Source organism: Alexandromys fortis, unplaced genomic scaffold (assembly GCF_014885135.2).
Source record: "Alexandromys fortis isolate MF-2015 unplaced genomic scaffold, M_Fortis_MF-2015_v1.1 scaffold_413, whole genome shotgun sequence".
NCBI lineage: Eukaryota > Metazoa > Chordata > Mammalia > Rodentia > Cricetidae > Alexandromys > Alexandromys fortis.
Genome location: NW_026068299.1, coordinates 265541 through 280540, shown reverse-complemented (window position 1 = coordinate 280540; position 15000 = coordinate 265541). Strand labels below are relative to the sequence as shown.

The 15000-nt window shown below is 42.6% G+C and overlaps 1 protein-coding gene across 22 annotated transcripts in view; it reads left to right on the top strand.

The window, feature by feature from the left end:
• The window catches only part of LOC126494987 (leukocyte immunoglobulin-like receptor subfamily B member 3), a 91762-nt gene extending 76837 nt beyond the window's left edge, over nucleotides 1-14925 (top strand). For 7 of the 22 annotated variants that reach the window (XM_050132586.1, XM_050132589.1, XM_050132596.1 and 4 more), the window contains 7 exons: nucleotides 10100-10396; nucleotides 10617-10919; nucleotides 12491-12610; nucleotides 12926-12992; nucleotides 13070-13107; nucleotides 13312-13364; nucleotides 14719-14925. In XM_050132586.1, the coding sequence (XP_049988543.1) occupies nucleotides 10100-10396; nucleotides 10617-10919; nucleotides 12491-12610; nucleotides 12926-12992; nucleotides 13070-13107; nucleotides 13312-13364; nucleotides 14719-14910 (1070 nt within the window). In that variant the 3' untranslated portion in view covers nucleotides 14911-14925. Of the gene's footprint in view, nucleotides 1-6521; nucleotides 6727-6887; nucleotides 6924-7103; nucleotides 7389-7508; nucleotides 7812-8109; nucleotides 8395-8535; nucleotides 8836-9159; nucleotides 9448-9583; nucleotides 9887-10099; nucleotides 10397-10616; nucleotides 10920-12490; nucleotides 12611-12925; nucleotides 12993-13069; nucleotides 13108-13311; nucleotides 13365-14718 lie in introns of those variants that run through there. The other 15 variants (XM_050132599.1, XM_050132592.1, XM_050132581.1 and 12 more) reach the window with 13 other exon arrangements.
• The last annotated feature ends 75 nt before the right edge of the window (nucleotides 14926-15000 follow it).

Sequence of the window (15000 nt, the reverse complement as noted above, 5' to 3'; positions counted from 1 at the left end):
AAGATTTCTGTCTCTTCCCCACCGCTGCCTCCCCTTTCCCTCCCCCTTGCCCAATCAAGTCCCCCTCCCTCGTCTGCCAATAGAGCAATCAGGGTTCCTTGCCCTATAGGAAGTCCAAGGACCACCCACCTCCATCCAGGTCTAGTAAGGTGAGCATCCAAACTGCCTAGGCTCCCACAAAACCAATAAGTGCAGTAGGATCAAAAACCCATTGCCATTGTTCTTGATGTCTCAGTAGTCCTCATTGTCCGCTAAGTTCAGCGAGTCCGGTTTTATCCCAGGCTTTTTCAGACCTAGGCTAGCTGGCCTTGGTGAGTTCCTGATAGAGCATCCCCATTGTCTCAGTGTGTGGGTGCACCCCTCTATAATTTCATTAAATATATTTTCTGGACTGTTGTGCTGCACTTCTTCCCCTTCTTCTACTCCTATTATTCTTAGGTTTGGTCTTTTTATTGTGTCCCATATTTCCTGAATGTTTTGTGATAAGAGTTTGTTGGATTTGCTGTTTTCTTTGATCAGTGTGTTTTTTTTTTTCCTCTATGGTATCTTCAGTGTCTGACATTCTTTCTTCTATCTCTTGTATTCTGTTGGTAATACTTGTCTCTGTTGTATCTCGAGCCTTCCCCTGGACTGAGTTTTCTTCATTACCTCCATTTCATTCTTCAAGTCTTGATCCATTTTCCTTACCTGTTTGATTGCTTTTTCTTGATTTTCTTGTTTTTCTTGGGTATCTTTGAGAGATTTATTCATTTCCTCTACCTTTTTGTTTGTAATCTCTAATTGTTTATGGCAGTTTTTTACCTCCTGTTTAAGGTCCTCTATTATTTTCATATAGTTCCATTTAAAGTCGATTTCTTCTATTTCTTCTGGAGTAGGGTGTTCAAATCTTCTTGATTTGGGATCCCTGAATTCTGGTTATGTCATGTTTCTTTTCAGGTTGTTGAAGGAATTCTTGCATTTGCGCTTGCCCATCTCTTCCTTCAAATGGAGCCGGGAGAGGCCTGGTGTCTTGGTCCACTCATTGCTGTGACTGACTCTCTTTGTAGATCTCCTCAGTGTAGAAGTAGAAACTGTTCCTCTCTGGATGGAACTCCTCAGCACTGAAACAGGTCCACCTTGTAGCCCAAAGACACCTTGGACATAAGGGCTAAGGTGGTGAGCAGGGCGGGTCAAGTAGAACACAGCAGGGCCTGCAGCACAAGCTAATGGTCCAGGGCTCCCTTGCAGGATCTTCAGGCCTGCCAGTCAGGCAGGCACTCACCCCTCTGTGTGGGTAGCCTTAGTGCAGGAACAGGAAACTGTTCCCTGAGCCAAGGACCTTGCAGACAACAGGGCAGGCTGGGGGTAGGGGTGGGGGACTGGATCTTGTGTAAGAAGAATCCCCAGCAGCAGGAACTGGGAGGGGGGTTGTGCTCTCTTCCAGGACAATTCGCCCTGGAATAGCACACACTCACCCATCCAGATGGAACTCCCCAGCACTGAAGCAGAGATGCCTGGTAGCCCAAAGACTGAAAGAAAGCATCTTTAACAAATGATGCTGGCATAACTGGATGTCAACCTGTATAAAAATCAAAATAGATCCATATCTATCACCACGCACAAAACTCAAGTCCAAATGGATTAAAGACCTCAATATAAATCTGACCACATAGAACCTGATAGAAGAGAAAGTAGGAAATAGTCTACAACATATGGGCACAGGAGACCACTTCCTAATTATAACCCCAGTAGCACAGACAATAAGAGCAACAATGTATAAATGGGACCTCCTGAAATTGAGAATCTTCTGTAAAGCAAAGAATACTGTCATTAAGACAAAAAGGCAACCTACTGACTGGGAGAAGTCTTCACCAACCCCGCATCAGACAAAAGTCTGATCTCCAAAATATATAAATAACTCAAGAAACTAGATATTAAAACTCTAATTAATCCAGTTAAAAAAATGTGGTACTGAACTGAACAAAGAATTTTCAACAGAAGAAGTTCAAATGGCCAAAAGATACTTAAGGTCATGTTCAACCTCCTTAGCGATCTGGGAAATGCAAATCAAAGCAACTTTGAGATACCATGCTATGCCTGACAGAATAGCTAAAATAAAAACACCAATCATAGCCTATGGTGGAGAGGTTGTGGAGTAAGGGGAACACTCTTCCATTGTTGCTGGGAATGCAAACTTGTGTAACCCCTTTGGAAATCAGTGTGGCGGTTTCTCAGAAAACTGGGAGTCAACCTACCTGAGAATCCAGTAATTCCACTCTTGGGAATAGACCCAACAGGTAACCCATCATACTACAAAAGCATTCGTTCTACAATGTTCATAGCCGGACTATTTATAATAGCCAGATCCTGGAAACTACCTAGGTACCTCTCAAAAGACAAATGGATAAAGAAGGTATGGCACGTATACACTTTAGAGTACTACTCAGCGGTAAAAAACAATGACATCTTGAATTTTACATGCAAATGAATGGAAATAGAAAACACTTTGCTGAGTGAGATAACCCAGACCCAAAGAGAGGAACATGGTATGTCCTCACTCATAAGTGGATTCTAGCCATAAACAAAGGACATTGAGCCTATAGTTCGTGATCCTAGAGGAACTATGTTTCTTTGTTTTTTAATCTTATAAACTTTTCAACTTTCATGTAAGTTATATTTTTCTGAATTCACTAGCAAGGATAACTATACGTATAACTATCTGGTCTTCAATCCTCATTAGAAACCCAAGAAGATTAAAATATTACCTGAGTAAATAGAAAGTGCAGGGCAAAGACCTCCAAAATTATAGAAACAATTGAGATATCTGGCTTCCTAGAGAGTCACCCCAAGATCCCTTTACAATATTGGGGCATCGATCCTCAGATGGCAGGTTTAGAATATCTAACAGACTTTTCTGTGAAACAGGAAGTTTGAAGGACCATCCCATCTTGTATTGGCAAATTTTGGCAGTTGCCTTCTTTTGTGTCCTGCTTGTCCAGTGTGGATAGCATACTGTCAGCAGATGAGACAATGGCTGTTTTTACACAATGGATATCTTGTTACAATAAAACCCAAACTCCATATGTAGTTTTTCCATGCTCTTCATCCCTTTTTAAAGTAAACTCCTAATTCCAGGAGCACATATGTCTCACTGTCATAAAAAGCCTTAGGATATAAAATCATCTTAAATAAAAAATCTTAAATGACATATTGTTTAGATTTATGAAGTGTTTGAGGACCAACTCTCCATCTAAAATATATCTTTGTTAACTTTAAGACATATTTAATATGACTACAAGTCTGATTTTTATTATATATGGTTAACTATTAACTTGTATCTCTTAATTATTCATGACATTTTTAAATGTCTTGCATAGGTACAATACCTTGAAGAACAGAAATGTACATAAAACATATCAAGGTAATTTTAAATTTCTATCAATATATAAAAGTCCATACCAATGTAAAATATTTGAGACTAGTGTTTGCTTTTTAGTCTAAGTGTATATTCAGTAATCTACCCTTTCATCCTGTAATTGCCATATACTGCCTTTTTTTTTCTTTTCACACTGTCATCTTTGAATACACATCACTTACTTAGGTTCCACCCTTACCATGACCAGTAACAATTTACATCCAACCCCCAAAATGATGTCAAACATCCACAAACCACTGAAGGACCAGAAACCACCAACCCCATCTCTTGGAAACACAGGCATTGTACTCTCTAGATGGCTTCCTGTTGTCTGGAGATGATGGATCTTTAGGGATCCCTAAGAAAATTAAGATAATGGTCAAGTCCTGAGACAGCTACTAGCTATTGTCTATCCTAGTGTGATGGGGAAATGTAGGATCTATCTGAAGTATGACTGTGTTGTCTGTGAGCCTGAACCCTCTCACCTAGCAGATCTGAAGTTGTTCTAAAAGCAGCATTTTGAGGAAACTGCAACAGAGACAGTCTGAAAGGCTGGACTACCTGTGTTACTTCTCTTTTTGGTGTCTTATCTTTTTGTTTTAAAAACACACAAGGCTTAAACTTATCATGAGTCACCATACATGGTGCTGGCTGGCTCAAGCCGTCAGGCAGTGGCCACCTAAGATCGTGGGAATAAGAAGTGACATCTGTTTCTATGTTTGGTACTTTTTAAAATCTTTTTTGAGAACTATGTGGAAATACTTAGCCCCACAATGGACGCCATTTGTAAGGAGTCTTTCTCTGACTTCTTATCCAGCCTCCCAATAATGACATAAAGACTTTTATCAATTATGATAAATCAGCATATAGGTTAGGCTTGTTTCTATCTAGTTTGTAGAGATTAACTGAACCTATTTTATTTATCTATGTCATATCACATGGTTCAGTTACTCTTCTCTACTCTGCACCTCTGAATTGTTCTAAGTCTTCTAGAGTCTCCATGGCACAATCTACATGATTAGATCATTCTCATCTTTCTCTCTCACCCCTGAAATCCTGCCTATCCCTCCTACCTAGCAATCATGGCACAGCCTTTCGACCATCTCCCAGCTGCATTGTCCTGTCTGTGTCTAGTGTCTGACTGATGACTCTGCCTTTCTTCTTCCTAGAGTTCTCTTTCTGCCCTGATGTCCCATTATACCTCCAGCCAGCTCTTGGCCATTAAGCCTTTAATTACACCAATCAAAGCAAAACTTTGTAACACAGTGTAAAAATATCCCACAACAAAACTGATACCTACACAGGAAACAATAAACCTGTGAATAAATGTAGGAATTAACCTATTTTAGCGTTAACGTGGACAGCAGACAACAATACAAAGTATTTGCAGAATGTGTTTACAAATATAGCGCAGAGCAACAACAGTCTTGGAGCCCTGACCCTATCTCAGACACCATGAAGGAAAAACTACCCCTGCAATGATCCTTCCCAAGGGTAGATTAAGGCACTGAACAATGTTAGCCTCTTTTCGTGAATAAGGAACTGTCTGCATTTTGGGAACTTTCATTTTGGGGAAGTTTGATTTTGATGACCTTCACAGTTTAGATGCAATGTATTAACCATATGCAAAATATGAGAGCAGAGAGGGACCCTTTAACCATAACATTTACATAATCAAATCCCTCTTGCATGGCAACTACATTGTAAAACTGTCTGAAGGTTAATCCTTTCTTGTACATCCAAATCACAAGCAATCATGAAGTTATGAATATGGTGAAAATTACACTGATATTAGACACTCAGGATGGTGCTGAGGCTCAGAGTTGAGATGCCAATAACATTAATTTGGAATAGACATTTGTGATTGCACAGGCATTAAATCAAATTCAGCTTTTACAAAAACCAGAAGGATTCTGAACAATAAAAGAGGAACACAGAAGAAGAGAGAATGCTGAGAATTTGGTTTTATGTTAGACATGTATGGTGATAGGAAAAGAGCAATCAATCTATGGGAGATTATAATTTATCAGAATAGAATCAAATCAAAGCTATGAGCATAGCACATTTCTTTCTCCATTTCCATACATGTCTTCTCTATTTTCATACAGGAGAAATAAAAGACCATGTGCTCAGTGTGTTCCTTTTGTTCTCTATGATCCCAGCAGCATCAGCCTGCAGCTTTCTTTGTTGTAGAACACTGCTCTCCCCATAGCAAAACTCTGGTCCTATTGAAGTCTCTGTTTCTGTTACTACACACAAGTGACCTGTAGAACATTGGTCCCATCAGTATTCTTTCTTGTTGTTGAACAAGAAAGAATCAGAACTATAGGCAGTTAAAATTTGTAGGCAAAGCTTTTTTTCCCAGGGACAAAATCACTGAGATGTTTCCAATATTTTTGGCCATAGTGGAACACACTGTTCTCAACAATTGGGTGTGAAAATGGTTGTTACAGCTAGTGTGTTCTACAGAGTGAGTTCCAGTACAGCTGGAGCTCATAGTAACACCCTGTCTAAACAAACAATCAAATAAACAAATAAACGAAACACAAAAATAACAAGATTGCAGACATTTTTATACAGAGCCCTAACATAACTCATTGTCTCACCAGCTAGATTTGTATGGAGTCTTGTCTTTGTTTCTCTTACCATTCTTTCATGTGGCTGGTGTAGGCATTGTTCTTGTATCTCTAGGTAATGTTCATACAACATCCCAAAGCATCTTCCATGCACGCTAGGAAACGAACCATGAGATTGGTGTGTATGAAAGAGTAAAGGAGGAGAACCAAGAACTAAGAGAAACAAACAACCACCGTATCCCTCAAGTAAAGGAGCTATGTCAGGAAACCATCAGGCTTATGGTGTGTTAATTCCTGGTCTGTGGTAACTGAGAGCATTTAGACAGATGCAGGTGTTTAATGTGGAGATGTGCTGCAGGAAGAGGCCACAGTCAGACTTGGGTTTGTAATATAGTACACAGAATGCTGAGAAAGAAGTATGAATCTGAGACCACCATGAGGTTTAATTTTTTTTTTTTTTTAATTTTTTTTTTTTTTTTTTAAACCCAAAAACTAAAGAACCACAGAGAGACAGAATCCACAAAATCTTTAGCCCAACCCATCATAGCCCAGGAAGGAAAGAGTCAGGCAGCTGGTTAGAAGAGTTCCTCTTCTTCAGGGGCTTCCAGTATGACATTCGCATGACGGAAATCAGACACCAGTTTGCAAAGGCCACACAATTTGTGTTTGTGTGTTTGGAAAGGAGATCATCTATCTGCAAACTGTGGCAACTGGAAGATGCCATGACCCCATTTCTTATAGTGCTGCTGTTTCTTGGTGAGATACCATATGGGGAGGGAGAAATATTCTCTGAGAAGGAATCCACTTCACAATCATGATTTGGGCCTTTGGGATGTCTGAGCAGCTCCGGAAGGCACCTGGAAGTGTAGGTCCTGCTCATGGTTTAGTGTAAACACTCACAGCTCACTCTCTTCCAGGACTAAGCCCAAACCTCTGGAACCCAGCTTCAGCAGGTAAGTGTTTTCCCAGCTGTCCTAGTTTGGACATTTTTGTGGGGGATCAAGGGGAACTCATGAGCAGAGCAGATGGAGAACAGCTGGTTTGGCCTGATGTTGGGGATGCCTAAAAGGTTCTGGGTCAGAAGACTGTATCAGAAATGGATTTCTGGGGAAAGAATTGTCAATTTCTTTCAGGGGCCTTCTCTAAACCTACACTGAGAGCAGTGCCAGGAAATGTGGTAGCCACTGGGAAGCAGGTGGCATTCTTCTGTGAAGGGCCCTCAGAGGCCAAAGAATATCGTCTCTACAAAGTAGGAAGTCAAGACTACCTGATACCAACAGCCCTTCTAGAAACTGAGAATAAGGCCAAGTTTTCTATGTCTTCAGTTCAATGGAACAATGCAGGCCAATATTGGTGTTCTTATACAAGCACCAGTGGCTCATTAGAAAAAAGTGACACCCTAGAGCTGGTGGTGACAGGTAACAGAACCCTCTCTCAGCTCCTGGATTTGCCTTAAGTGGGCTCCTTTCTCAAATATGAGAAGTGGGGAACATGTTTCTCATATAAGTTCTCCTAACAGCCCTCCTCTGCTCTGCTAGGAGTTAACCTCAGCAGTGTCGCTCTGTCAGCCATTCCCAGCCCTGTGGTGACTGCAGGGGTGCGAGTTACCCTTCAGTGTCAGTCACAACAACCGTACAGTATGTTCATTCTAATGAAGGACGGTGAGAAGCTCTCGAGTCCTGAACTCTCACTGAAAATATCCTCTGACATATTTAGAGCCACGTTCTTGGTGGATCCTGTGACCCCCAACAAGAGGTGGAGGTTCTCATGCTATGGTTATTCCTTGAGCAGCCCTCAGCTGTGGTCGGTTCCCAGTAACCAACTGGAGCTCCTGGTATCAGGTAAGGAAGTGCAGTACGTTCTTTTGGGTATAATTGCAACTGACACAGGGTCCCTGGAAAATACCTGATTTGTGCTGGGTGATTGACAACCAGGGCTACTGGACTCAATGTCACAGAATTTCTGATACAGCTGGTCATCATGAGTGATACTAATAATGAAATCGAAGATCCATGGAAATGTGTGGTCTTTATGTGTACTCCTGCTATTGCAGATCAGCTTATGTGTCAGGGGCAATTGTGACCTTCTCTGTGACATTTTAGTGACAGATGCACCTACTTTCTTCCTACTTCTTTGCAGGGACTCTTGACAAGCCCACCATATGGGCTGAGCCAGGTTCTGTGATCACCTCAGGGAGTTATGTTACCATCTGGTGTAAGGCAAAACTAACAACCCTAATCTATGTGATATATAAAGAGGGAAGCCCAGATCCTTGGGACCAACAGAACCAAATAGTCTACAATAATAATGCAAAACTCACCATTTCTTCTATGACAGAATTGAATGCAGGGAGATATCACTGCTACTCCTACACCTCTTCTGGATGGACAGAACGCAGTAACACCTTAGAGTTGGTGGTGACAGGTGAGAGAAACTAAAAAATCCTTGCCCCAGTAGTCACTCTCAAGTACCGACTGCTGTAGCACTATTTCCCATAGAAAAAAAGCCGTGGGCAGCAATTTAGACTGTGTGGTCCACTTGAATTTTCTATGTGATTTCTTTTAGGAGTCTACAATAAACCTATACTGTTGCCACTACAAGACCCTGTTGTGACTGTAGGAATGACTGTGACACTTTCTTGTACCTCAAATCATTCATACAACTGGTTCATTGTAACTAAGGATGATCAGAAGTTCTTGCGCAGTGAGCGTTCACAAGATAAAGACACTGGGTTATTTTTTGCCAAGTTCCAAGTGACACCAATGGCCTTCAGCCAAAGGTGGAGGTTCAGATGCTATGGCTCTTACAGAAGTAATCCTCAGGTGTGGTCAGAAGGGAGTGACCTTTTGGAACTTCTGATCTCAGGTGAGGGTACAGCAGGGTCTCTGTAGAATCATATTCTACTGGACACAGGATCCCAGTTTAGATCATGGTGTGTCATGTGTTTGAGGACTCAGGGTTCCTGAGTCAGTTGACACAGTATGCAGACCATGAGAGTCACTGTATAGAAAATGAGGGGACAGCATAGTAAGAATGGAACCTGGGAGGGTCAGGAGAATGATGTGTCTTCCCATGACATTATTGGTTCTTTTTCTATTTAGGAGTAAAGTTCAAGATCAGGAGCAAGTTTGATCTTTACTCTGAAACTGTTTGATTGACCCCACATCCTTCTCTTCTACTTCCTTGTAGGAAAACTCAAGAAACCCATTTTGAGGGCTGAGCCGGGATCTGTGATTGCCTCAGGGAATAGTGTGACAATTGTGTGTGAGGGGACCACGGGAAACCAACCAATGTATTTCCTCTATAAAGAAGGAAACCCAGCACCCTGGGACAGTCAAACCCCAATAGATCCTGGTAACAAGGCCATGTTCTCAATAGCATCCATGGAACAGCATCATGCAGGAAAATATCGCTGTTACTCTTACACCTCTGCTGGCTGGACAGAGCGCAGTGATCCCCTGGAGCTGGTGGTGACGGGTGAGAGGACACTAAGTGTCACAATCTTTGCCTCTGTCCTCAGGAAATAATCTGCCATAGGTGTGCTTCCTCAGCTTTTCTGCTGGAGACATTATGGGCTGTCTTTTATTAAACAGGCTGCCTCTTCCTCTCCTAGGTGTTCACCATGGTAAACCTACTCTGTCAGCTTTGCCCAGCCCTGTGGTGACCCCAGGTGGGAATGTGACCCTTAAGTGTGTCTCATCTAAAGGATATGATTGGTTCATTTTGACTGGGGCAGATCAAAATTTCTCCAGGTCCCTAAAGGCACAGCTTACACATAATGGACAGTCCCTAGCTCTGTTTCCTGAGATCACTGTGGCGTCCAGCAAGAGTGGGCCCTTCAGATGTTATGGACGTTATACAAATTCTACCCATGTGTGGTCGGAGGCCAGTGACCCTTTGGAGATACATGTCTCAGGTGAGGAAGTCTCATTTACTCAACTGTTTGCCACCAGAAACCCTTTGTCATACTTTGTGCTACCTCAAGGAAGGTTTAAAGCCAGGATGGCTAATGGAAACTCTTGAGTGCTAAGGCCCACAGTATGAATGGCCATGGCACTGTCAGGGCAGGATGGATGTGGAATGTATAGAAAGATCCAGCTGTATGGCTTCCTGAGTCTCCTGCTTTCAGGACTGTCAAAGAAGCCTTCCTTGTTGATCCACAAAGGCCCTCTCCTGACACCTGGAGAGAAGCTCATCTTCAAGTGTTCCTCTGAGATAAGTTATGACAGATTTGCTCTCTTTAAGACGGGGGGAAGTGGCCTCACCCAGGCCTCTGTCCATCAGTCTCAGGATGGAGATTTTCATGCCAATTTTACCTTAGGCTCTGTGAATTCCTCCATTGCTGGTCAGTATAGATGCCTTGGTGCACACAGTTCCTCCTTTGAGTGGTCAGCCCCCAGCGATCCATTGGACATCCTGATCACAGGTGAGGATTTTAGTGCATTCAGTTGGGATTCATTTTGGCACAGGTTAAGCTGGGAGGAGACCTGGAATTCATCATCAAGATGATGATGAATATCTCACAGAGGAATAGGTCCCGGTACAAGGGAGTGCACAGTCTGTTAAAATATAGAGAGACTAGGTTCTGAAAGGGGGCCTCAGAACAATGGCTGCAGTCCTTCACTCACTAATTTTCTTCTCTTTAGGGTACCCTGCTGTTGCACCAAATCTCTCTGTGCATCCAGGCACTACTGTTTCCTTAGGAGAGAATGTGACCTTGCAGTGTCAATCATCAGTCCCAGTGGATACTTTCCTTCTATTCAAGGAAGGTGCAGCCCATCCCTATTTGCATCAAAAATCACAGTTTCAAGATTTAAAAAATCAGGCAGAATTCTCCATGAGTGCTGTGACCTCAGCTCTTGGGGGATCCTATGTATGCTTTGGTTCCCAAAGCTCATCCCCTTACCTGTTGTCACACCCCAGTGTCCCTGTGGAGATCATAGTTTCAGGTGAGATAACCCAGACCTCTTTGAGCTCACTTAAGACAAAATATTTGACCTAGGATTTGACCTAGGGAGAGATTTAAAAACAAACTGTTCTTTCTCAATTAATCATCATCTCACCTTCTGCATGGGAGTCCCAGAAAATTTTAGATAGGAAACTGGAAGTTTCTGGAGAAGCTGAAGTGTAGGTAGAAGGCTGATAAGAGATGACATAATAGGGCATCCTTCCACTCATCATTCCCCCTACAAATTTCCCACAGTCTCCTTGTGTCCAAATTCCATTTCCATAGAGGTTTTAGATTTACCTGACTAGGGATTTTGTTTCACCATGAGTATGTGCTGACACTCTGTCCCCAGGCATCTTCATTCATTCATCAGCTTGGGTGATGACCAAGCTACTAGGCGTGAAGCAGAGATTCCTAACATGATTCCTAGAAAACCAAAGGCTCAGAAGCTAGGCTGCAGAAGAGGTACTCTGATAGAAGGTGATGTTGTTGATCTGTCCTAGACTGAATCACTGAAAATGATAGCAGGTGATAATTCCCCAGAATTTCCCCATCCAATTGTGTTAGGCCATGAAAAACAGATCTTCATTCCTGTTGTGTCTGACTACCGAGGTCTAGGCAACAACTCTTTTGCAGGGTGGGTTTGGGGGATATCAAGCTAGTTATGCAGTTGGTAAATTCTTGTTTAGAGAGATTGACATGTACTAGCCCCTCTCTTATGTGATCCTCAGTTTCTACAAGTGTAAATGGGAGACCCTGACACAGACATTAAATATCTTTCAATGATGATCTTATCTGTTTTATCTACTTACAGAAAACGATCCTAGAATTCTGTTCTGCAGTGATTCTGCTCCATCTGCCATTGTGTTGGTGACATTGTCTAGGAGTATGGTATAGGGATAGGGTAGGACATTCAGGATCCTTCCTTCCAGTTAATCAGGTTTAGCTCAAGGATAGGGAATATGGTGAAAGGCCAGATAACCTGGGTTCAATCCTCACCTATGTACCATCCTTCAGGGTGATCTCTGGCAGGAAAACTGACTGAAAGTGCTCAGAGGTGGTCCCAGGTTACATGGCTTTCAAAATGATAGCAAGTAACAAACACCTCACATGGAGCAACCACATAGTCAATTCTCTATTTATTTATTCTTCTCTTATACAATACATCCCAATTGCAGCATTTCCTCCCTACACTCATTCACATCTCCTCTCACACATCCAGTCTCCTTCAGATACACTACACCTGCATCATATGCCCCAGGAAAGGGTAGACCACACAGGCACATTAGTTGAAAATGGCACAAAAGAATACCATAACATCAGGCAGAAACATGATCAACGTTGGGTGAGGTCATCCAGCAGGAAGAATGTGTCCCAAGTGTAGGCAAAAGTGTAATATACCCATCACCACCACTGTCAGAAACTCCCCACAAAAACCAAACCAACCAACAATAATAACTTATATGCAGAGGGCCTAGTGAAGACCCATTCAGGCTCTATGACTGCCTCTTTAGCCTCACACAGTAACTTCTTATTCACAATTATTCATTCATGATGTTACCTGTCTCCTAGGACTGGCAAGGTACCAAAAGGCTGTGATTGGCATCTCTGTGGCCTTCTTTCTACTGCTCCTCTTCCTCACCATCTTCCTTATCCTCAGATTCAGGCATCAGAACAAAGACAGGAAGGGAGGTGAGTAGGGTGTGAGAGGCCTGGGTCTCAGGGGGTTAGTGGGTCCCACTGTGGAGTATCCAAGCAGGAGCTCAGGGCACTGACCCTCCATAGTAAGGTCAGTCTGGGACATGTCAGCCTAGAAACACTTCTGCAGATGCTGATTGCAAAACATCATCTGGAAACAAGTGCAATATTCTGTATTGTATGAACTTTTCCATCTCCTGGGAGATTTTAACACACACACACACGATGAGTTGTAAAGGTCCCATCCTTTCCTGAATGTGCTAGGTAAGTGGTTCTAGTCTCCCCATTGAGGGACTTTCTCTCTTGCAGTCCGGACAGAGACTCATTTGCAACATCATGCAGATTCAGTGACCAGGGACAAAAGCCACCAGAAGAGGTAAATCATGCTCAGAAACATAGACTCTACCTGCTTGACTTTCCTTTTTGCCAATTGACACTCTCTTGTTTCTCCAGCTCCAAGCCAGCTCCTGCTATCCAGGAAGAAGTCTTATGTGAGAGGAAAAGGGCCTGGGAGGGAGATACCTGAGGTTTCACCATCACAGAAGTGGTGGAGTATCTGGGACACTAAATCCTCTCTATGCACCTCTACCCCACTACATCTTCTGTTTCCCTATCTGGGATATGGAGGGGGTCTGGGGAAGTGAGATGTAATGGGAATCTGGACAGGGGAAGACCTGCATGTTTTGTTATGACAGATGCCACTGTGAAGGTCACACAGCATGCAGACAGCATGGAGCTGGATGTTCTGGTGAGACTCTTGTTTATCCACAATGCTAAGAACTTATGATAATATGATGGTCAGAAATTGTTGCTCACTGTTGAAATAACCTCAGATGCAAAGGGCCTTGAGTTTAATCTGTGTTATAAAACTAAGAAGTAAATTAATAGGAAACACAAGTAAATGAGAACCATGTACATGGGAATGTGTAGGCACGTTTGTGTAAGTACAGGCGGTCGAAATATGATTTCTTCTTCTAGTTTTCTACAACTCATCTTCTGTGACAAGCTCTCTTAATGAACCTGGAGCTGTCTCTTTGGGTGAACTGGTACCACTGAACCCTTCACACCAGTCTCTACCTCAGTGTCCCCTAAGTCCCAGGCATGTGCATTCTTGTTTGACTTTTTAATGTGGGCACTAGTGATCAAAGTCAAGTGCTCAGGTTTACACAGCAAACATTCTTTTCCTTGACTCATCTCTCCAGTTCCTGGGTTACCCCTAGACGGTGCTTCATGTAAGGGCGGCAGATGTAGCATGGCACAGGTCTTCCTACCCACTGGAACAAGCTCTGGATGGGAGATAATACAGAGACAAACACATGGACTGAGCAGTACAAAGTGTTTGAGGGAAATTAGTTAGAGGATGCATTTTGAGGTTGTGTGAGGCACAGATGGTCAGTATCAATTTAAGGGGACTTGAAAGAAGCCTTCTAAGGTGAGGCTTGAGTTAAGAGGTTCATACAAACATGTGATGAACTGGCACATTGGTGTAGGAGGTCCTTCTGACTATTTGTTGCTTTAATTGGTTAATGAATAAAGAACTGGCTTGGCCTATCACATGGGAAGAGAAAGGCGGAGTGAGAGAGAAACCATGGAGCTGCTGTAGATAGATGCTGGAAACTTTACCTGGTGGACCACACACAGCTTCATGGTGATATACAGATTAATAGACATGGGTTAAATTAATATAGGAGTTAGCTGGTGGGAAGCTAGTGGGCCAACCAGTGATTTAGTTGATCAGTTTCTTTGTGATTATTTTGGGTCTAACCTAGAGAGGTGGCAAGGAACCAACAAGTATCTCTCCTCCAACAGTCAATCTGGGTAATGGACATGGCAGATTCAAGTGTCCTGAGGGCAGGGACATTCTCATTTTAAAAGATGAGGCACTGACTAGGAAATCAAAGTGTCAGAATAATATGCCAGAAGTGCATGGAGGAAATTAACAAATACTCCAAGTCATCTGGAAGTCCCAGAAGACCACATCAGCAATCATTTAGTTTTATGTAAATGTCTGAAATGTCACTCATGCACCCTGAGGAAGTATGAAAGGAGAGCCTCTGGTGAGTCATAATGATTCTCTCTGTCTCACTGTCTCTCATTTGCAGAAAAAACATGAAAAAGACTCCTCCAAAGACTTGTATGCCCAAGTGAAACCATGTAGAATCAGAAGGCCAGAGACCACCTCTTCTTCCCTCATGCCAAAGGAATTACTGGACTCAAATGACACACAGGGCAAAGGAGGCCAAGTGCAGGTTGGGCAGGTGGGTCTTAATAGCTTTAGTCACCCAGGCTCCTAGTTCCCAATATAAACCTTCTTTATTTTTATTTTTATTTATTTATTTATTTATTAAATATTTCTGTCTCTTCCCCACCTCCACCTTCCCTTT